Source organism: Anastrepha ludens, chromosome 6 (assembly GCF_028408465.1).
Source record: "Anastrepha ludens isolate Willacy chromosome 6, idAnaLude1.1, whole genome shotgun sequence".
NCBI lineage: Eukaryota > Metazoa > Arthropoda > Insecta > Diptera > Tephritidae > Anastrepha > Anastrepha ludens.
The window spans coordinates 11,620,489-11,645,000 of record NC_071502.1 but is presented as its reverse complement, the minus strand read 5'-3'; the positions used below and the strand labels follow the sequence as shown (position 1 = coordinate 11,645,000).

The 24,512-nt window shown below is 36.5% G+C and overlaps 1 protein-coding gene across 2 annotated transcripts; it reads left to right on the top strand.

Annotated features, from left to right (window-relative positions):
* Positions 1-12,279: 12,279 nt before the first annotated feature.
* LOC128867464 (uncharacterized) lies at positions 12,280-22,682 on the top strand. 2 transcript variants are annotated; one of them, XM_054108673.1, is made up of 5 exons: positions 12,280-12,571; positions 19,606-19,685; positions 19,777-19,939; positions 22,254-22,392; positions 22,460-22,682. In XM_054108673.1, the coding sequence occupies exons 1-4, from the start codon at positions 12,454-12,456 to the stop codon at positions 22,343-22,345; spliced, it is 453 nt and encodes a 150-aa protein (XP_053964648.1). In that variant the 5' UTR covers positions 12,280-12,453; the 3' UTR covers positions 22,346-22,392; positions 22,460-22,682. The 2 variants fall into 2 exon arrangements, with proteins under 2 accessions (XP_053964648.1, XP_053964647.1); XM_054108672.1 differs by having other exon boundaries at positions 22,254-22,682.
* The last annotated feature ends 1,830 nt before the right edge of the window (positions 22,683-24,512 follow it).

Sequence of the window (24,512 nt, the reverse complement as noted above, 5' to 3'; positions counted from 1 at the left end):
AGTATTCCCAATACTCCTGAGCAGAATGGGCTCGCCGAAAGAATGAATCGGACATTATTGGACATGTCTAGGTGTCTTTTATCACAATCTGGCTTAGGGAAGTCATTTTGGGCGGAAGCTGTTGCAACCTCTGCATACATTCGCAACAGATGCCCATCGAGTAGTATAAATTGGAAAACACCCTACGAAAAGTTAAATGGCGACCAACCAATGCTCAATCACATGAAAGTATTTGGATCAAAAGTAATGGTGCTCGATAAGAATCCAGGTAAAAATAAACTTGCTCCTAGAGCCATAGAAGGTATATTTGTAGGATACCCACGAGACAGAAAGGGTTATCGTATATGGGTCCCTAATACTCATCAAATAGTCTATGCTCGAGATGTTAAATTTTTAGAGATGAATCTACCACGGTCACCACATACGGTGGTTGTTGATGAGTTGTTGTTGTCTGACAAAGAAGAAAACGTCGATAATGATGAGCGAGGGATCGTTGAATTTTCTCCTCCGAAGATGCAGGGAGATAATTCAGCAAATATTGAAGGTGATTCTGTGAAAAATGTTGCCCCTGTGAATGATATTAAACAGGTTGAAAATAGGGCACCTGGAAGACCACGACTCCTCCGCGGGCGTAGAGGGCGTCCGCGAAAGTTATTCCATTCTCGAAATTTAGAAGAAGCCTCACAAGATTCCGATCCTCCAGATGTTCAGGCTGACGAACTTAGTGATGACGTATTTACTGGAATAGCCGAAATTGAAACTCGAAGTGCTTTGAAAGGTCCGGATCGTGATGAATGGAAAGATGCTATTGAAAGTGAAGTTATTAGTATTCTTAAAAATGACACCTTTAAGATCGTGAAGACCGGCGATAACAAAAACATTATTGGCTGTCGATTTGTGCTTACTAACAAGTATGGAAACGAAGGAAAAATTGAGCGGCGTAAAGCACGACTTGTAGCGAAGGGTTATAGTCAAAAATACCGTGTGAATTACAATGAGACGTTTGCTCCTGTTGCGAGGTTGGAGACAGTCCGACTGATGTTGGCATTGGCCATTCATTTTAACTTTAAAATTTGGCAATTTGATGTCGTTACAGCTTATCTCAACGGCCCTTTAGATGAAGACGTATTCATGAAGGTTCCAGACATGCTACCTGAGATACTGAAGCGTATTGTGTCAAAACGGAGCGATAATTGTCCTATTAATATATGTGCTGGAAATATGCTCACAAATTTACATAATGGTGGTAACGCGTGTAAGCTTAGTAAGGCTTTATATGGCCTCAAGCAATCTGGTCGCCAGTGGTATATTAAACTTCGAACAAAGCTATCTGAAATGGGATTGGAGCCATTGAAAAATGAACCCTGTTTGTTTTCTGGTATAATCTGTGATGAGTTTTGCTTGTTATTGGTGTACGTCGACGATTTATTAGTTTCAGCGAAAAGTTTGAAATGCATTGAATACGTAAAGAAGCAGCTCTTGCAAGAATTTGAGATCAAAGATATGGGTCAAGCGAAATATTGTTTGGGACTTGAAATAAGTCAATCTGCAGATTATATCACTTTGCGACAAACAGGTTATGTAATGAATTTGTTGAAGCAATACGGTATGGAAGATTGCAATCCTGTAATGACGCCATCCGAAGTGAATGTTAAGTTTCCAGATTCGAAAAAGCTGTCTGAAGTAAATCATTATAGAGAATTAATTGGAAGTTTGATGTATTTGTCAGTGGCAACGAGACCTGACATAGCTAATACTGTATCGCGTTTAGCACAGTATGTAACTAACCCATCTATGTGCCATTGGTTGGCTGCGAAGAGAGTTCTGAGATATCTTGCTGGCTCGCCACATAGGGGATTAGTGTTTCGTAAGACGAATGACCCACTGATTGGCTACACGGATGCTGATTGGGGAGGTTGTACCGTAGATCGTCGTTCATATACCGGCTACGTATTTTTAATTAGCGGCGCTGCGATTACCTGGAAGTCGCAAAAGCAGCGCACGGTCGCACTATCATCAACGGAAGCGGAGTATATTAGCTTGGCAGAAGCAACGAAAGAAGCAATCTATTTACGAAGTTTGTTAACTGAGCTTGGTCTACGAGAGTTTATCGACATAACAATTTTTGTTGATAATAAAGGAGCTCAATGTTTGGCTGGTGATCCTGTTTTTCATGCTCGCACGAAGCACATCGACATTAAACATCATTTCATTCGTGAAACAGTCGCCGCTGGCCATTTGAAGCTACAACACATATCAACGCAAAATATGGTTGCAGATGTTATGACGAAATCACTCTCAAAAGTTAATCACGAAAGATGTCGTACTGGACTAGGTTTAACTACTTAGATGATCCGCATATTGAGAGGGCGTGTTCAAGTTATTTCTGGCAACACTATGCGTGTCATCTGTTATTGCTCATCATCTGTTTCTTATTCACCATCTGTTTCTAATTCTTATTCTTCTTGTTACTGTGACCGCATTAATATCGACTTGTAAATTTCTAAATAAACTTAATCAAATATATCAACTGCAATCTCAATAATAAACGTTGACGTTGTCCAGATCAATACCATCCAATTCTGGCCATAAAAAATCTAGAGCACGAAAATTTCACCTATTTTCAAGATTTTTTGTTTTTGCCATTAAAAATTTAAAAAACGATGTTTCAACTTTTCGGGCTTATTAGTACGTTTATTGAGCATACAAAAAATTTTTTTTTTTTTATATTACTTTTGAAACTATACTTATTATTATAAAAATGCCGCTGAAGATGACCCTCTCGAAAAATCGAACCCGGACGGCGTAGATGATTTCGACACTTCTACTCATCTGAAATACAAAATTCAAGAAGATTCTTAATCAGAAAGAGTGCAGTTATGGTCGGATCTAGAACAAATCGAAAAAATGAAAAATTGACAAAATGGCGCACTTTGAAAAAAAAGTTCGTAAAATCGGTTTTTTCACTATTTTTTTAGTTTAAAAAATAGGAAATTATTTAAATAAAATTATGATTCTAGTTCCGACGATAGCGATACATGTTGTGAACAACATATCCAAATTTCAAGTGATTCGGTTGAATAGTTTTTTTGTTTTCATCCCCGCCGTGCCGAAAAAAGTCGTTTCAAGATAAATGAGTTTAAAGTTTGAGGGACAGAAGCGCGCGGACCGCTCTCTATCTACTTAATGGGCTGCTGAAACTATAGTATTGGGGATTTCCGCATGAAAATTGCACAGTATATTTTTAAAAGCCTATACTTTTGAAATATCGAAAAAAAAATCGATTCTTTGACATTTCTAGACCACGGGGTCCCCTTAATCATCTCTCGATAGCGCAATCCATTCATCGTAACTGTTGCACCAGCGTCACTTTCGAAAAAGTAAGGTCCAATGACGCCGCTGGACCATAAACCGCACCAAACAGTCACACTTTGAGGATAGAGAGGCTTTTCAACAATGACTCTTGGATTTTCTGAGCCCCAGAACCGACAATTTTGCTTGTTGACGAAGCCACCGAGGTGGAAATGGCTCAAGTTAATTTTTCGTTGGAATTCCGGATCATTTTCATGGATTTCAACGACCCAATCAGCAAAGACACGACGTTGTTGATGATTGGCCGGATTGAGTTCTTGTGTTAACCGGACTTTATGAGCCTTAAGACCCAAATCGTTCTATTTTTATTACTGGCGTAGTTTCTACTTGACAAATATCAAAAAATGACAGCTTCAAAAGTGACATCTACCGAAATAGCGGGCTATTCAAAATAACACCTGTTATTGGAACACCCTTTATATATATTTAAGAATACACGCAGAATATTTAATATCGTTCCGGTGAATATTTTCGATATTACACGCAAATTTGAAAAGGCATTTCAGAGTGCTTGAAAGTACAAGGCAAGCTTTAAACTTTTCTCAAAATGGTGTTTTCAAAATCGGTGACCATTATTACCCGAAAACGGCTAAACCGACTAGTCTCAAATTTTAACACGAGCTTCTTAAATATATTTTTTAGTAATTTAGTAATTTTCTCACCGATAGATATTTTTTTTCTATAAACAATTTAAGGCCGAAATTTTGGTCAAAAATCGATTTTTTTTTTTTTTTTTTTTTTTTTTGAAAACCGCCATTTTGTCAAAAAGATTATTGTGCTTATTTCTTCGATTAATTACTAGATTTAACATTACCTTAACGAAATCTGTTTGGTTTTTTAATTTCAAAGGATCCAGTTCAGAGATATAGTGGTCACCGCAAAACGTCTCTTTCTAGAGGAGCTCCCGGAGATCAGTGGTAGCTCTTTTCCAAATAAATATTTTTACTAATACAGTTAAAAGATAACATCATATGTTTACACATTTTTAGATCAACCAAATTTAAAAGTTTTCTCAGAAAAAAGGAAAATTCGCTTTTTTTCGACCTTCCAACTGTATATAACCCCTTAATAAACGTTGAATCTGCGAATGTATCTGTTTGAGTACCTATGTATGTATCGACGCTGCCCCGACAGTATTTATTAATTATTTATATTTTTTTTTACTTTATACTATTTTTTTAATTCATTCTTAATTTTTTTTTTATTAATTTTTTTAATTTCTTTTTTTTTATTTTTTTTATTTTCTGATTTTGTATTTTTTTTTTAATAAATTTTTTTTTTTTTAATTATTTTTTTTTTTTATTTTTTTTTTATTATTTTTTTTTTTTAATAAAATTTTTTAAATTTTATTTTGTTGTTTTATATTATTTTTTAAATTTATTTTTTTCTTATTATTTATTTTATTTAATTTTTTTAATTCTTCTTTTTAATTATTATTTTTTTATTATTCTTTTAACTATTTTTTTTTTTGTTATTGTTTTTATTTATTTTATTTTACTGACATTTTTTTGTAATTTTTTCGATTTCCCTCGCCAACAATTTAGTCAGCTGTTCGTGAAATTTGCAAATTGTTAATGGTTTTGCGTTAATGCCCTCTTTTTGATATTTTTCTCTTTGAGAGCCAATTCTCGGAAAATAATTTCCTGGCAAGTAACTGGATAATTTTTACATGAATGGAGCTAATAAATATAATATAAAAAACCCTTTCTAAAACACTCTTCGGAGACCAGTGTGAACAATTCGAAGAAAATCGACGCATACATGGCGAGTGTGTTCGAACTGTAATAATTGCAGCTGTGTTACTTGTTATGAGATAGCATCACGTCAAGGGCGCAAAACTAAGTTCAAATGAAACGAAGTTATTAGTCGATACGAATCAGTCAATTCTGCCCAGTATGAGGGCACCCCTTTTATTCAAGCAAACTCTGGATCAGATCAGTCTGCAACGCACAAGCCAACAATAGGAGCTCACTTGGGAGGTAACTAGACAGGGCTAGAAGGAATGAACAGCGCACTGCATACGTCTCTCAATGAACACTTAGACCAGCCTTTCATTAGTACAATGATTGATACCATCACCGGGCGCTACTGGCGTGCACTGTTCCATTGTAAAAATCTGCTTGGACTGACGCTTCCAACGCGGTATGTCATTAAGCGATCTGACGTCTCTGTCAAAAGATACAGGGTTGCCAGATGGGTCCGTCGAATATGGGCAACCCAGTTATGGGAACACATGTAAAAAGTATGGGATTTCCCTCTAATAACTTTGTTACACCTGCAGGAACAATAGCGCTGTCCCGCTCTTGCCAGACCTCGACATCGTGTCTAAGCTCTTACTTCTTTGGATGTCTGGCAGGCTTAGAATCCGCAGACGTTCACAATATTTCATTGCTTATTAGAGATGAACTGGCTACCGAAGGTATCACACCAGCTTCTTCAACTACACTGACGCGATTCAGAACAAAACACAACTGCACCGGACTGTATATAGAAAGACATCAAACGGCATTCATCGGGAGATCCTTACCATGTTCCTAAACTCCTGACACCCGAATACCGTTATCGGAGACCAATCAACACCCATTGCAGGCGAAGAGCTTCAGCTGCCAGGTGGTTTTCCTACTTATAGAGAATTGACCTAGACATACTCAATATATGCGCGGCATGTGAAGATACCCCTCACAACACTCACCACCTTTTAACATGCCCCATCAAACCTACTCATCTAACACCCCTATCCCTCTGGAATCGAACTATCGAAACAGCACGTTTTCTGTGCCTACCGTTAGATGAGTTAGACGAAGACGATCGGCGACTATACCGCACTACTACTACAACAACAACAACAAACAAACTGATTTTGCCACATTCGGAATTATAGAAGGAACTTGAGACCAAACAAGTGGTACCAAAATGGGCCTCCAAGCCTGCAGCCTCATGTAGAGTGGCATTCCACCATAACTTAACTAAAATTTTACTTAATAAAACAAATTCAAATAAAGTGTAAATCAAATTACTTCCAGAAGATCTTCTACCAGCTGTTGAGAAGTTGAGGTACGGAAAATATGTGCATACAAGCGATCAAGTATGAATTTAAGAAAAATCGATCCGTTATAGTTCTTTTTTTTAGTGGACGTCCGTACATATCTGTGTAGGGTAAAGCTTGTAATTAGTACGAATACGTGATGCATATAATTATGATCAAGAACAAAGCTGATTAGCTAAACATACATACATACATACACACCAAAAGCGTTAATAAAGTTTTAACCAGCAGAAAATGAAGAAATTTATTCATTTTCTGGCTTATAAGATATTTCAGATGATGATTTCACAATTGCCGTAGGGGTAGGTGCATCGCTAATGAAGTCACAATGAAGACCCTCTAATTCGTAGTAACATTTTCAAGATGAATCAACCACGAAAATAATCGCAAATACATTTTTTTTTTTATTCATTCAAATGCAAAACACTCAATCTTACTTGTTTACTCAAGGCGCGAAACTTCTCACAAACGTAAGGGATGGCATGCATAAAGGAAGAGCGCAAAGCAGAGCACTAAACATATTTTAATATTTTGATAATTTTATGGAGAAACGTTTCTCACTACTTTCTAGTGGCAAAAGAGCTGTTTTGATGTAAAAAATAAATACGGCTATGACAGCATTTCAAATAAAGTATGTGCAAGGTGTTTTTTTTTCTGGTTTCTTTTTGTACGTTTTTGAATTTTACAGTCATTTTTTAGTCATTCGTTTAGAAGTGATAGCTCATTTACATCTACTTACATACTCGTATAAGTATGTCTCACGACATTTTGCGTTGAGCGTCTAATTCTCAAATTTCTCCGAGGCTGGCTTAGAACGCGCTCACTCTCTTTCCATGGCCAATAAGAAGTAAAATGAAGTCTTCGATTATCAATGAGTATTGAGAAAGAAACTAAATTCCAAAAATACTGTTGTTGTTATTATTTTTTTTTTTTGGAGCGACACTTAAATCCATTGCTTACGTATGTAAATGGATATGTTTTAGCGCATATTTGTGTAAATGTATGTATGTATTTGTACATTTGTACATTTATATATTCCAAAGTTTGGTTTTGAATGCCACGATGGCGACAGCTCTTTGTAAAGGGCATCTCAAAATGAGCTGCACTTTTCATGTGTTAGCAAAACGCATTAGGGTAATTTTCTTATCCAACCAGTGAGCTGTAACGATAAAGAGAGCTAACGCTAATTACTTATTTGAAAAGCACGAATATTTTTATTTGAATTATTTTATATATCATGCAGAAAAGACTTGGGGGTCATATTTACATCGAAAATGTCGTTTTTTAAACATGTAGACTTTATGATTGCCAAGTCTAGATCTATGATTGGCCTTGTAATAAGGAATGCAAAGGGGTTTCAGGATATTTCTACGCTGAAGAATTTTTCTTTTCTGAAGAAATTTTCTCTTGTTAGATGAAACCTCGAATATTGCAGCATTTTTGGAATATTTTCTATATGGGTTCATCTTTAAGAATTGAGAAGGTTCAGAAACGTTTCACTAGGTTTGCCATTCTTTCTCTTCGTTGACTTTGTATCATAGTTTGCTGCATATAAAAGTAGATGCCTTTTTTTAGCACTGCCAAATTCTAGGAATAAAACTCAGAAGCCTGTATCGGTTGCTACATAAAAACTCTCATATTTCTCTCGAAAGTAGGCTCAATTAGCCCTCAATTTTGCTCTGATTGACCTGAAACTTTGACATTTATTCTTCCAGTAAAAGTGATATAATTCGCTCAGCTTTGCTCTAATTGGCTTCAAATTTCAACACGTAATTGCAGAAGCGTCAGTCTTTCTAAATATGCAAAAATCATGAAAATCGTTTGTCAAACACCATAACTGTCAAGTCTCCTCGGTAAAAGTGCTGTAACTCCCTCAATTTTGCTCTGATTAGCCTGAATTAGCCATATAACCTTCCAGTAGAAGTGCTATAACTCACGCAGCTTTGCTCTGATTGGCATTCAACTTTGGGGCACTGCAGCTAACTCCAACATCAAGATACTTCAAAAAGGCACAAATTCATCGTATCATCGCGAAGGTACGGTTTGTTCTTCGTAAGATCTAGCGTTCAAGCTAATATTTTTACCGAGATATAAATTTCTCTGAAGTGGAAATGAAGTAGATTCTAGAAAGAAGTAGGAAGGTAGGTAGATAAGCTGCCCTTAAGGTTTTCGCAAACTCTCTAACTACAAAGTGGTTTTCACAAATGTTATATACTAAATATGCTCGAGTTAGGAATACTAGGCAACAAGATATCTTTTTTACGTGATATTGCACATCTGATCATCGGGTCAGAGTATTATTTGGCAAGGCTTTCTTTGATGCGCATGCAGTTGTAGTACTCTCTTCTTCAGCTAACAAAGCCACTATCAGAGAGTCGGCGGTTTTTTCGCCAATTCAGAAAGTCTGTACCATACACATAGCCCATAAATTAATTTTTCATTATTTGATCGGTTGGCGAACTCACTTGCACATTTCATTTTAAAATGGTAATACGAGTAATTTGAAAACATGAAAACCAAAGTAAAAGAAATTAGTGTATCAGGAAGAAAAAAAGAAATAAAATTGTGGAAAGATGGAAATAGTTTCCGAAATATTGAAAAAGCTATTGGGAGAACGTTTTCCTCTATTTAACGCGTAGTAAACAATTACAAGCAAACAGGGATGTTAACATCTAATCCCAGGTCTGAGCGTCTAAGAATACTATCGTTCTGAGAAAAGCGCAGCATAATCAATATGGCAAAGGTTAGCCCTCGAATTACATCATCGAAAATTATTGAGAGCGAAAACCAAACATTTAAAAAAAGGATTTGTGCTAGAAAACATTAAGCTGGTTACCATAGTCCAGTCGCTCGTGTATTTCACTTGTGAACAGAAGAAAGAGCATTGAATTTGCTAATAATTATATAAATAAGCCTCCCGGGTTTTGGAAATAAGTAATTTTTTCAGACGTAACTAAATTTTGTATATTGGGATAAGAAGTCGTCAAATCAAGCGCAGCTCTTGACAAACAAAATCTGTTGCATTGTCAAACAAGGCGGTGACGGAGTTGTGGTGTGGAGATGCAGGCGGCAAGTGATATGGGTCAGTTAGAATTTATTGAATTGACATTGGATAAATGGGGGTATTTGAACATTTTAAAAAGGAATTTGAAACAGAGTACCGAAAATCAAGAGCGTGTTGGTGCCAACGACCCAAAGCATACAGCCGACATGGTTAACCCCTTGTACAACCTTCCAATCCTATTGAGCATCTATTCGAAAAACGAACTCGACAGGATGTAATAACAAGTAAGAAGGCTTTGCGAGAATTACAACTGAGGAAATACAGAAGTTAGTAAGCTCAAGGACAAATAGAATGATTGAAGTCCTAAACAATAAAATATTAATTTTCGTTTTTGTATATTATCTACTAAAAAAAAATTTTCCATATATAATATTTTAAAACTGTACGCAGACTTTCTGGTTGGTATATTTACATGTGTCTGCAATTATTTACCATTATGTAAACAATGAAGTAAGGAATTTTGTTATTTTCTTTTGGTTTTGTCACCTAAGAATGTAATGAAAGAACAAATAAATAAAATATGTTTTCAATTATGAATTTATATATGTTTTTAATCAATTTAAAAATATTTGTAAATTGTACATAGACTTTATTGGCCATATGTATATATAATTCCATTTACCCTTCTTGTTTTAATGAGAATAAGACAGCGAAAGAATCTTCTTTGAGGCTATGCGACTTTCGAGGGGATTGGGTATGCCCGTTTGGAAAATGCGTTAGGTGAGACGAAAGTCTAAACTCCCTACGCTCCTCTAGCCAGATTTATTTAAATAAATAAATAAAATTAGTTTAATAAACAAAACCACAACAAGTCAAGCAAAATCATCGACTGTATTAAAAACAGACTCATTCCCACCGGAGCAGCATCAAAATCATGTGGCTACCTGGACACTCCAGCCCCTAGGGTAACACACTGGCAGATACAATTGCCAAGGACATTTCCATTACACCAACAATCACATCCGAAATCATCCTACCCAGCGACATATACCGACTTATTCATGAACAGAGGCAAACGAAGTTACTTCGTGAATGGTCGTATTATAAACACCGAACACCGTTATTCGAACATTAACCCGAAAGGTACAAAACCTCTCTATCCTTCATCGGTACCCACCAACCACATTACCCATACACACGGCGCACACAGGGGATTTTTGTACAGAGATGCGGAAAAAGTATACATCCCAAAAAATATTTACATTTTTACTACTAACGAAGTTGTATATATTCGTGTATGAAAAGAACATGTTTAAAAACTATTTTTTAAACAAATTTTAAAAAACAATATTTTTAAAATTCATAAATTTTAATTTTTTTTTTTTTTTTTTTTTTATTAATATAAGCCAGCAAATATTTACGCACAGGATACATGTAAGTTCATAATTCTGAATTACCCTCAAAATGTCAAAACAAAATTAAAAGTGTTTCGTTATCATTATGCACACACTAGAAAGCGTTTAGTTATTATCATTGCCAAAAAATAATCAGTGGCGCCTGGTGGCACCTGCAATTGATTAAAACTGAAAGAGACGCTATTAAGCAACACGTTGATACTAGTTTCTGACCGTAGGTAAATGTAGCTCAACTTGCAGATCCAAGAATATGAAGGAATATGATTTTTTTTTTTTTTTGTAAAATTAATTATAAATAGATAATCAAATGCTTCACAGCCTTTGTTCTTCCGGCTAAAATATATAAAAATATCGTACCCTAAATGAAAAATAAAAAATTGGAAGGCGGCTCAAGCAAAAGGAAAAAAAACCACCTTGGGCTTTGAAGTTTTTTTTAGTCAGTTCAATACTACAAAAAATAATACTTTTGACATATCTATAAAAAAAAAACTGTAAGTCGGAGTTTAGTAATTCTTTTTGATTTTATTGTTGGTTCTATTCTGGAATTTAGAAATACCATTAAACATTGCGTAGGTGGTATGTTGCAAATTTGACTTTCTTCCGCTAAATCCCCAGTGTGCGGCGTCATCTATGCACACGGCTCCGTATTGGGCACACCATAATAACTAGCGCACACTTATTACATGGTAGTATATCTAACAGCTGTTCCTTCCCTGCCAAGCCACAGCCAGTGTGCATCATCTACTGGTATCCTGCCCAGAACTTGCTTCTCAAAGGCACTACCACTTCAGCAACACAGATCCTCTTAAACTTTTAAAAGATGCCACTGAAGATAACATCAATAAAATGTACGCATTTGTAAAGAACACCGACCCACTCCGTCGTATCTGATCCAATAGACATCACCAGCCAGCCGAAAACCTCTGCTGCTAGCTCTGCGTTTGCTTGAGTTTACTAATAATTTTATTATCATGTAAGCTTTTAAAAATAAAAATAAAACACATTAAATAAATTGGATATCATCTTAAAGACGAACAAACTCAATGTAATGGACGCTGTGTTGTTTGAGAGCAATTTTCTCTAACTTTGTGCTTCCGATTGCAAGCTAAAATTTTGTTATCAAGCTTCCCATAGAGTCACAGAATGATGGGCATATTCATTTGTGAATTCTTGCGATTTCCTCTCATTTTATCATTTGTAATTCACTCTAAATAAAGTAGAAAACTCCTGTAAAATATTTGAAGATTCTGGGTTCACAGACAAAAAACTGGGCCAAGCCATTTTGAGTCACCCTACATCATGTGTGATCATGAAACTCATGCAATAGCACAACAAATGCGAAGCTCTTGCAAACTGCTTAAGCTCTCAGCTAAGTTACTTGTTGTACTCTCGTATGCATGATTTTTTAAAATCCAGCAGCTGCCACCTTGACGATCTCACTCAGCCAGCATGTTCAGTCTCAATTGAGAAGTTGATCGTGTGTGAATTGTTTAGAACTTTGTGCGGCTTTCGACTTATTCTGTGCTTACATACATACATTAATACGTGGAAATTTCAAAGAATTTGTAACACTAATTTGTATTCTTTTGGTAACCAGTTTGTAAAAACAAGTGAAGATGCCCAAATACGTTACGGACAAAGCGCTATTCAATGTCAGCCTGCGTAATGCCTGCCTGGGCATAGCGATATTCTTTCTGGTCACATTGGTGCTGGGTGTCATAGTGCGACCGGGTTGTAAGTGAAAACAAAAAGGCAGAGAACGTTAATGTACAGAGAATGTAATGTAAGACATTCACGTTCTCTGCAATAGGGCTATCGGATGAAATGGTGAAACAAAAGAGAAAACAACAAACAAATAGATATGGAAACTAATGGCTGCTTTAAGTATAAATAATGCAAAAACATCATTTTTGGTAAATTCAAGCCAAGATTTACAAAAAAAAAGATAAAATGCTATGAACCATTAGTTGTCAAAATGGACAGACTTTAATCAAAATAACGGAAATACATACATACATATATCAAATGCTCCTTAAGTGCTTGAATAAGAGACGGTAATTCCACTAAACAAATACTAAGCAAATAAAGTTGCAAGCCAGCACTTTGTTGTTGCAGAATATCTGGCACGCATAGTGGTCGCAAATTGCATCAAAACATTTCGCAAGCCACAAACCGCTGAAGGTAGTATAGGCGCGATGTTTGCTTTGTATTGAGATTCTGTGTTGCTTTTTTTGTGTTGTTTTTTTTTTGTTTTTGCTTGTCGTTTCACCTTCTTCTACTGTATATAGAGAACGTTAATGATCTCTGATATACTGTTTATTTTTTTGTTTTTTTTAAACTGATGAAACTGAGACGTAATACGCGGATGGCCGCAGCATTAAATTTCTTCGATATTTTGCGCTAAAACATGAATTATAGTAAGAATCGCATTCGGTTGTTTCAGCACTGCTGATTACACAAAAATTGTTGTCGTTGTGTTTTGTTGATTTCATTTGCCACTTGTTGACATCATTGCTAGCTTTGCTGTTTGTTTATTGTTTTTTTTTTTCTTTTGTGTTTGCTGCTTCTCATTGTTCTTTACCACTTTGCAATTTCGTTATAGTACTTGGCGTGGTGTGGTGTGGTGGGCGTCGACAACATCGCTCTGGCATCCCCATCGCATCGACGCTGAGAATTTGGCGCTCATTGTCTGCGTATGCATAAATAACACTCAAATTAGGTCATTTCGACTTTTAAATTTGTCAAATAAATTAAAAAGAAATGACATCATTCCCCATTCTTCAAAACAGTAAACGAAATGGAAAACAAATTGTTTTCAGTTTTAATTGTTATGAAAAAATAATAAAAAAAAGTATTCCTTCCACAATCTGCTCATAGACGTATGGAGAGTAAAATGTAAAGTATGTATGTACATATGTACACATATCGTGGTCAACAAAGAGGCAGACTGTTGCATTGTCGAGCATTGGCGCGGAGTTGATATTCATTATAGCTGATAGATGGGGAAGCTTTATGTACAAAGTCTCTACAAATAAACATAATTAAAAAAAAAATACCAGTCTAACGGTTAGACGCGATAGAAGTGAAACCTTCCGTAAAACAAATTGAGAGAGAATGAGACGAAAGCAGCATTAGGAGCGGGATAATTATAGGTTCATTATAATATTGCTATAAAGTTCATATTTTATTTTATTCATTTTATTATTATTCATCCTCAATGTTTTCAATTTCAACAAATGATACGAGTGGCTTATGATAGCTAAAATATGATACAAATGCTTTGGTTTCGATGTTGTCAACACATCTTTGAAATACCGAGTCAATTGTTGTTTTTGATTTTTTTCTGTCGATATTCACGACACTTTTCTGCATTATTTTTCGGCATAATTGCGGTAAATATTTAAATATGAAAATATTTACGAATATAAAAATACGGACGCAATACAGCACACGCGGTTGCTATTATGAGCGTCGTAACGCGTATAATACACAGACGTACTAACATACACGCAAACATTCGTAGGACGCTTGGTTTGAATTTTTTATACATATGTATGTATGCTATACTATGGCCTAGCCTATGTACGTACATACATATTTATGTTCTGAACTTCCAGCAAAATAATGCTTATTAATATACACATATGCATCTACATACAACCGCACACACAGGCCACTCACTTTATTCCTGTAAATGCGTATGTCGTCCAAAGCTAAAATTCTATGCCTAACGACTACAAGAACAAAATGCATTAATAGGCGCAGGCGTAGCGGCCATCATCCTAGTTGCCATAGCGCTGAACAGTCGCGGCGGCGCCGAACAGTTTCAACTATTGTACTGTGCAACAAAAACTCATCATCAAAAAATTGATTTATAAATTCGAGCTCATAGTTCTAAGAGCAAGTACTTTCATTCATAAAACGAGCCGCCCATATGCTAATTTTCTCCACAATTCGAAAATAGTCAATATTGGAATATTTCGCGTAGAATTATTTGCCAATATTCAATTTTTGTCAAGTCGAGTGCCCGCGGCTCCGTAAATATATTTGCACCCATATACATCAGAATTCGTTTTAGAGGTATGGTTCCTTCGGCAAAGTTTCTTATTTTGATCCCTAGAATACGATTTTCATAGAGCAATGAGCGATTTTTAAATCGACCCGCCCTACTGTACATGCAATGCTGTGCCTATGAATGCGCGCTGGATTTCTTGAGAAATTTTACCGTATGTTTTGCTGTGGCGAGGCACATATGTACATACACACAACATATATACATATATCCGCATATATACATACATATATAAATTCACAAATTTAAATTTGCTTATGCCATCCTTCTGTGTGCCTGGTAATGAAGCATTTTCTATACATACATATATATACGTATATCTTTTTTCTTCTTCTTTTTGGTGTCGCTTTTTCGTTTCATCGAGTCTCAAATCACTCCCAACGATTCTAAAGAAGTTTTCACTTCAAAAAAAATAGGTTGGGAAGCCAACGATGTCCATATTCTGCGATAACAAGAATGCCATTCAAGTGGCATTGAATAAATCCTACTCCCACACCTAAACATATACACATAAAGACGAAATGTATTCGTCAACTTATTAAACATAAGCAAGTAATTTTGAAGTATTTACTTACCAGCTCATTTAGGTCACAGGACACAGAGGTAATAATTAGAAACGAAGCAAGATGATAGATTAATGGGTTTGCCAATAACTGTGCTGAAAAGCAAAGTTGTGTGGGTAACTACGGCTGCCACGTAACGGGGGTGATTCGCTCGCCTAATTCTGCACTATCGTTTCACATGTATTCACATACTCGTAAAATTTGTCGTTGTTGAGACGGCAGCGAAGTGCCATTGGTCGATTTTTTTCGTATAACACCAACATATTCTTAGTGTTTTCGTAAACAAACAGATTCGTTACCCGCACCACGTCAGTCCATCCGCCCATCAGCTGATTCTCATTCGTTGAGAGCCGGCCAACGGTCTGATTTCGGCCACACCATTAAAAATCGTTTCTCCATGAGGCACGAACTAGCGGATGCCCCCTTGCTTGCTATGGGACAATACACCATCAAGGGGAAGCTTAGAAGTAAAGAGCTAAGGTTTAAAGATGTAGGTAGGTAAGTGAAAAGGTTGAAGTGCCAGTCTGGCACTCCCCAAGTAGCACTAAAGGCCCGTTCTGATACCATTATGAGGCATCCAACAGAGAGATATCGACATCCAACCAGAGCTGTTGATATAATGAAGAAGATTGATGGGATTTAGGTTGGCGCACTGCCCCAGGCTGTCGAAAAAAGGAGCACCAGTGACCTTAATCGTTTAGCTGGCAAATCCGGACATTTCCAGAGAAAGTTTTCAGCAGTCTCCTTCTCTGAAAGGTCTCCACAGCTTCTGCAATGAGGGTTAAATGATAACCATAGCTTTTCCGCGTGTGTATCGATGTGCTGAGAATTTGATTGTACTGATATCTTAAGCAGATTACCTCTTAACATGCCTGCTACGGGCTTGCGCCATTTCGACTTGTTGCATATGCAATTGAACAAATTTGGAATGCTATCAATGCACTCATCTCGAGAAGCTCAAGGGAGCCCAATAATGTCAAAACTAATGATTCCTCACCTAGCTGCTTTACTGTGTCGCTTTAATAGCCATCAAATATAGGCGCTTGTATTCATAATAGGATTCTAAAGGCTCTAAAAGTGCAATATAGAAACGTTTCACTACGCCGTTGCTGCGGAGGATTATTTAGTTTTAGAAATGAAGAAAGAAGCTACCCATTTCCAAATTATTTTCCAACAAATCAGTTTGGTGTAACTTATAGTACATACACTCATGACAGTAGTAAAATTTCCATTCAGCTGAAATATTCCCTATTTACATATTCATATATATATATACATATATATTAGGGTGTCCCAGGCTACAAGGGGGATTTTTTTTTTTCGGAATTTCAATACGGATACCCTTTATTTTTTTCCATTTGACTCTAAAAACTTAAATATAAAATATTATTGAGATAGGATGTCATTAACCCGTGCCGACTTGATGTCAAACTTTAAGTTTAAAAGTTAGTATGAAAGCTATAGGCTCACAATAGAGAAAAGTTTAATTGAATTTTTAGATTAATTAAATAAATAAAAATAAAACACACATTTCGTATTTATTTTCTTTTTATTATAAAAGGGACATCAATCATCGAATTTTCTTTTCAAAGTTTGCTTTTTACAGTCGGGATATACCTGTCTGTGTTCTTGTATGCAACGTAATAAAAATTGTGTTTGCTCCTCTTGAACAGTGATCAAACCATGGAAGTCTTGCATTAACTTAACCGCTCTTTCTGCCGTATCATAAACTGCTTTCAGTCCTAGCAGCTTCCTTTTAGCCTGTACTTGTTCAGAAAACTGTCGTCAATCTGGATTCGCTTAAACAGGAACTTGCTTTTGACAGAGACGAAGTCATCAATGTTTTTCTCTGAAATTAAAACAGATAGATCAGTTATCAATTACATATACCTATTAGCAAACTTAGTAAAAGAACAAAATTAAAGCTTAATTAATGTACCAAAAAGTGGGCCACAAAGTTCTTCTTTGGATGCAATGTAACGTTTATTGTGGGCTGTTGGGTGTTCTCTAGTTAAGTTAGCAATCATTTTTACTTTAGTTTCTAGATCGACATCATCATCGAATAAAGCCAGAATAGATACTTCATCTGTCAAATACCACAAATGCTGGCAAAACTTCTGCAAAACTGCTTTTGAAATGCTTTTGTCTATTGTTTCGTAATTTTTCATGCCCTTCAAAAAGCACAAATCCTGATACGGCGCCTTTACTGCTAAAATACATTGGAGCCAGGGTTTTACGTAGGATGTGATGATGAACTGACATACGTCCAACAGAGCTGCCTTATCCTTATTTGAAATTCTGAATTGAGAGCTAAGTAACGATATTTTTAATGAATAAATGGCTCTCGCCATCCATCGAGCCTGGTGCATAGCACCTGGAGGCCGGATCTTAAATTTCTTCTCTGAATCTCCGCCAAGAAATATAATTGAAAGCTCAATTAATTCGCGATAGTCATCCCTAACGATTTCTTTGGTTAATTTAGTTTTGTAGAGTTCTAGCAGTCTGTCAATTTCCGAAACATTAAAACAAGATAGCTTTTCTGTACAGCTTTGTTTTTTCTCGGTCGGGATCGATATTTTTCCAGTTTTCTCGGAATTTCTTGAATAATGGTATGTCTGGGCTTGTAGTTACTTGACTGATTTTCGCTTCAAACACGCCTTTAAGTACTAATTCATAAACGTGATGACGGCAAGCAAAAATAAGCACTCTCTACCCAGTTCTTGTTCGAGAAGCACACATGCTCCATTTATGCGGCCTGTGTTAGAAGCAGTAGTATCACAACAGAGAATCTGCGCTTTGTCTTCAAGGTTCCAGTTCGTAATAGCATCCCAAACTGCGTCTGCCTGTTCCCTTCCTGTCGAGCTATCCAATTTAGGAACAGCAATAATTTGTTCTTTATTATCGTACGTAATAACTACCGGTAGGCGTTCTTCTTTACTTTTACGTGAATCTAGAGCTGGTTTTCCGTCCCAATGGACAGTTACCGTGCCCGGGACCTTGTTTTGAAAATCAATTTTTATAGCTTCAGCCCGTTCTTTTCGCATTTCCGTAAGAACTCTATGGATTAAGGACTTGCTTATAGGGAAGTCATCCGTATTGTGTGTCAGAGCCTCAATAGTAGCTTCAGTTATAAAGACAGAATCCCTCACACTTAACTGACACCTGTCTAATGCGGCAACTAACTTGGGAGTTATGCAATTTTTCTGCATAGAAGTTTTATCGGGCTGAGAGGAGGCTTCTCTTGCGCTGGGCCTATTTTGTTCTAATTCTATTATTTCAGAATCAGAAGATGACTTTTCTAGTGGTGGTTCGCAAGATGATGTTTATGGTGCTAAGGATGAAAAATGTTTAGCACGTCGCTTTTACTCCTCGATAATTGTAAGGCACGTCTTTTCCTCTTTGTTTATTACTTTTTTGTCCACTCCGGCTAAGTGACCAGGCCGACCTGGTTCTCTTTGGCGCTGCAAGAAGATCTTATCTTCATTTATTTTAATCAATTGAAGAGCATGGGCATGTGCGATGTCAAATAAATTGTTTAAATATGAAACAAACTCCTGTCGACGCTGTTCAACCACCTCTTGAGTTTTTTTCGCATTTTTTTTTTTGCAATTCTCTCCCAACTTGGTATAAGTTACCTAGTTTGTTAACACAGTTAGGTATTGATCTTTTCGGTATACGTGCCTTTTCCCAATAAATAATACACTCACAAATTGTGAGATTTGCACTTTCATTGACACTTAAGTTCACTTCGCGAATATTATAGAACAAAGCTGCCAGTACTTGCCCGTTAGAGGGAAGTTTAGAACCGAAGATTTGATGTTTTACATCCCCTATTAAAAATATCTCTTTTTTGGAACTTCGTAACTCCACTGGCATGTTTACTACACGAAAAAACGCGATTACTAATAAAAAAACAAGTAATTACACGCAATCAATCCGACTTTTCGCGCGCGCCGTACTATACAAGTGCCGACAGGTTTCTGCGCAAGTCGGCACGGGTTGCCGTGATTCTAATTTTGAGACCATTCAAACAAAATAAGAGGGTATGCGTTAAAAAAAAACACTTTAATTTTTTTGGACACTCTAATATATTATATATACATATATATATATATTTTTTTTTTTAATTGCAGACTTGCACAGCAGCTCTTCACTTATAGGCTTTATTGTAGAGCTGATTAGTAACTTAGCATTGCTTTTCGGTGCCTTATGGGTATGTAAAATATATTCATGAATTCAAAAAATTGATATTCTTATTCAATAAAAATGACTTTTATGCTTTGCCTTTTAAACTATTTTCACAGAGTAACGCCTGGCTAGTCTTGGTTTGGCTTGTGGTTGCCGTGCTGTTCTTCATCCATTGGCCCATTGCAGTGTTGGGCGTAATTTTCAATTATGGAGATTATCGCGCAGCTGCGTACTTCAACAACGTGTTTCTCATACTATTTGAATACATTCTGGCGCTGGGTGAGTATTTTCATTTATTTTATATTTTTTTAATTTTATCAAGATAGTGTTTAGATTGCGCGGGGCAATGTATGCCATTGTTTAGCGAAAAGGGGGAAATGTTGTAACCGTGGCAGCAGAGAAAAAATTGCCTAAATCGGTGATGTCGTTAATTAACGTCAACGAGTTAATTTATTAGTAAATCCAAGAAAAACTCGTATGCTGTTTCTACGACGTTAAACCAAAGAAAATTGAGTGTAAATGAATCGATTGAATCAGATAAGTGAAGGACTGGTTAGCACGAGGGTTGCTATTTAGATTCTGTCAAAAAAATATCGGAAATTGTTCATTTAAAAAGCGCGCGTTACACATACAGTCTGGGTCAGAAGATAAGAACCTTCAAGATATATTTCGTTCTGCTTTTTGCTGCACAATAGTCCCACTCAAGGGCTACGCCGCCTGAGCTAACTCAGGTTAGTGTCTTGCGAAACTTTCCAGTAAACGCAACCAAACCAAAATGAGTGAGAAGTACGCGAAACGTTTTGAGGCGGTATTTTTATGCACGCATTCGAACGAGCTGAAATTATCTTTCGCCGCGGCTGCAAAAGTAATTCGAAAATCAAAAAAGTTTGTTGTGATGTGGAATCAGCGGAATAAATAGATCGAAAATTTTGATGACCTTTCTGAGCGCAGCTTGAAGCAAGTGATGACAAAGTGATCGTCCAACTTTTTAAGTGGGAGCGTTCTTTGTGACTACGCCAAGCACGATCAGTTCTTGCTAAACATTGGATAGATGTGTGTATCAACATCATCGTACGTCTACTGAAGGAGGCGAACATATCCTACCGTCCCACATCGTCAAAATCATTGCTCTCAGAAAAACACATTGAAAAACAAGAAAACAAGAAAATGGTGTCACAGTATTGAATTGGCCTTTCCAGTCCAGACGCCAACACCATTGAAAATGTGTGGGGAACTATGAAAACGCATCTTGCCAGAAGGTCAGTCCATGATTTAAAGCAACTCGTGCGTCAAGTTCGCAAAGTCTAGTCCTGTTTGTCGACGAGTCACCCAGAAAAACTGGTTGAAGATGCAACGAATGAAGAAGATGCCAGACTATATTCAACGATTGCGACTCGTAGTTTTTTACATACTTTCATGTAAACAAATTTAAAATATATATCTTTTATACTTCATGAATAATCGCCTTTCCTTTTTTCTGACACGGATTGTTTGTCTAAATTTTTTTTTTGCCAATTTGGTCGCCGATAAACGTCTTCAACGGATGAAAACGTCGACAAAGTCAAGGAAATTGTGCTGGAAAACCATCATTTAAGTTTGAGGGAGGTAGCTCGTGACCTTAGCGTGTGTCACGAATCAAATCGCAACATTTTACACCATCAACTGGGCATGAGACGCGTGGCTGCTCGACTCGTTCCAGGAGAGTTGAATTTCTTTCAAAAAAATCATCGGAAGAAGGTGGCGGAAGACATGCTTGAGCAAGTGAATTCGGACCCAACGTTTATCCAGCGCATCATAACAGGTGATGAGACGTGGGTATATGAGTTTGACAAGCATACCAGTTAACCAGTCAACAAGCGTCTGAATGGTGCTATCCACATGAGCCGAAACCCAAAAAACCACATCAAAGTCGGTCAGAAGTGAAAGTTACGCTACTCGTTTTCCTTGATTGTCACGGTGTTGTGCGCTCGAAATTCGTTCCAAAGATTTTACGGTAAATAAAGAATATTATTTGGCAGTTTTGCAACGTTTGAGAGAGAATGTGCGTAGGAAACGGTGCAATTTGTGGAAAGAAAACTCATGGATCTTGCACCATTATAACACACCGTCTCACAAGGCTCATATTGAGAACACTTTTTTGACCAAAAACTCATCAAATATCATCGAACAACCACCGTATTCACCGGATTTAGCCAGCCGCCTGTCTTTTTCCCAACACTTAAATTGCCACTCCGCGGATGCCGCTTTGAGTCGATAGAGGCAATTAAGGAGAATTCGCTGAAGGAGCTGAAGAATATTTCTTCAAACGCGTTTAAAAGGTGTTTTGATGACTGATGCTAATCGTCGGCATACGTGTATTGTTTCGAATGGAGCTTATTTTGAAGGCGACAAAATAAATTTTGATGATTAAACAACTATTTTGCGTTTTATTGAACAATTCCCCGCTACTTTTTGTACAGAATGTATACCGTCGAAAACTAAGAGACTTCTCTGAAAAAACTTTATGCGAAATCAAATATAACTATACAAAATCCTCACAAGAAATGTTTGTTATGTTTTTATTTCATTTCCCATTTTCATTCTTTGATTTCAGTGATTTTCGGTTATTGCGCGTATCTGGTCTACTCCTATTTCCATCAGTTGAGGAACAGTCAGTCCGCTACACCTCACGACGTTGTAGTTTAAATACTTATGTATATAAATTATATGTGCTTATGCATAAGTGTACCAATGTGAGTACAAATATTGTACAAAAACACCAAATTATTAATATCCTTTTTCATTTATGCCGCAATGCAGACACCAACTCTTATGCATTAAGAAATATTATATTTTGAATGCCATTATTGTTCGCTTGACCGAGAAAAAAAGATTGTAACATCTTTAAAAATAGTTACACACTTAATATGCATTTTTACAATTTTTTATATATATGTGTGTGTATCTTTTAAAATGTACGTATATATGTGGGAGCATTGACAACTTTGTTACTGTAATTAATAAATAAAATAAAAGAAAAATACATGGCAGATGTTGTTTTTATTGAGAGGATTTATATAATTTGTTTCAAAGTCCAGCTCGGTTAGTGCATTCTTCTTCTGGCGGAGCAAAATATAATGTTGATGACAGAGAAAAACAAAATTTTTAAAAGCCAAGGTGGGCTTGAAGGTCTCAAAAATTTCAGTTACCCTGGTTAATTTCTTTAAACGACTCACTAGACAGGGCTAGTTTACTGGGGCGGCAGCCCTTGGTCGGGGAAAGTCCGAGTCATTCCGGTAACGTAGAACCGGCTGCCATGGGAATGTAACTTCTTTCAGTAAAAGTGCTATAACTCACTCAATGCCAGTGAGCTTTGATTGCTTTGAAATTTCGGCAAGATTGGTAGTCGCGCACCAACCCATTCGGCTACCGCCGTACCATATATATACATATACATATATATATAGTAGGTAGGTGGTATGCAGACTGAATAATCTCGTACAAAATAAGAACGAATGATAATGTACGCGCTTCGCTAATGTATTGGTTGCTCCGCTTAGCAGCTCAAAATCATAAGACTAAATAAAGATAGCGGAAAAAACGTATAGACAAAAATGTTCACAAAAGAATGCTCTATAAAAAAGCTCTGATGTATATTTTCCATAAAATCTATAAAAAAAAAGTTATTACGCTTTAAAACAATTCATCCATTAATTTTTCGCGTAATTTTGTTTATAACTTTTTTATTATTAATTTTACAATAAAAAGTTTTGAATGAAAGTTGTAGATAATATTATTGTCTACAAAAAAGTATCTTAAAACGTAACTTTCGGAATTCACGAGATAAACGCAAAAAACGAGTTGCACCCTTATTTCTAAGGTGGCGGCCGCGGGACACAGCCCCCGACCCCGAAAACTCAAACTTAAGTTCACAGTGATGGGTTTTACATAATAAATCCATAAACTCGCATACTCCTAAAATTACTTACTTGGCTATTTTTTTTGTCTCTTTTGACTGGACTAAACAGACGTAAACGCATTCAGTTTGCTAATGAGTACATAAATAAGCCTCCCGAGTTCTGGAAAAAAAGTAATATTTTCAGACGAAAGTAAATTTTGTATATTCGGAATAAAAGGCCGTCAAATTGTTTGGCGAAAACCTGGAACTGCTCTTGAAAAGCAAAATCTTGTTGGCACGGTTAAGCACGGAGATGGCGGGGTTATGGTTTGTGGCTGCATGGCGGCAAATGGGGTGGGTCAGTTAGAATTTATTGATTCGACGATGGATAAATGGGGATACGTGAACATACTAAAACGGAATTTAAAGCAAAGTGCAGAAAATCTGGGCTTATTAAGAACATTTTGGTTTCAACAAGATAACGACCCGAAGCACACAGCCAAGATCGTTAAGCTTTGGCTCTTGTACAACGCCCCAAAACAGCTTAAAACACCGCCACATTCCCCAGATCTTTACCCCATCGAGCATCTGTGGGATCTATAGGAAAAAAGAATACGTCAGCAAGTGATTACTAGTAAAGAGGTTTTGCGGAGTGTCATGCAGGCAGAATGGAGGAAGATAACAGCAGAGGAAACAGAGAAACTAGTAAGTTCAATGCCAAATAGGCTGAGTGAAGTCCTGAAGCAACGTGGATATCCAACTAAATATTAGATTTAATTTTTGCATATAGCATATCATGTTTTTGTATTAGACTTTTAGACTGAACGCAGACTTTATGGTCGCTTTATTTACTTGTTACAGCCATTATTCACCGTTATCTAAAAACTTATGTGAGGAATCTTGAAATTTATTTTTGTTTTTGAAACTTAAACATATAATAAACATATACATATATACAAATTTATAAAAATTATA

Coding starts and splice junctions, on each gene's coding strand:
- LOC128867464 (XM_054108673.1), top strand. CDS start 12,454: ATGCCCAAATACGTTACGGACAAAGCGCTATTCAATGTCAGCCTGCGT. Junction 12,572..19,605: donor TGTCATAGTGCGACCGGGTT/GTAAGTGAAAAC, acceptor TTTTAATTGCAG/ACTTGCACAGCAGCTCTTCA. Junction 19,686..19,776: donor TGCTTTTCGGTGCCTTATGG/GTATGTAAAATA, acceptor CTATTTTCACAG/AGTAACGCCTGGCTAGTCTT.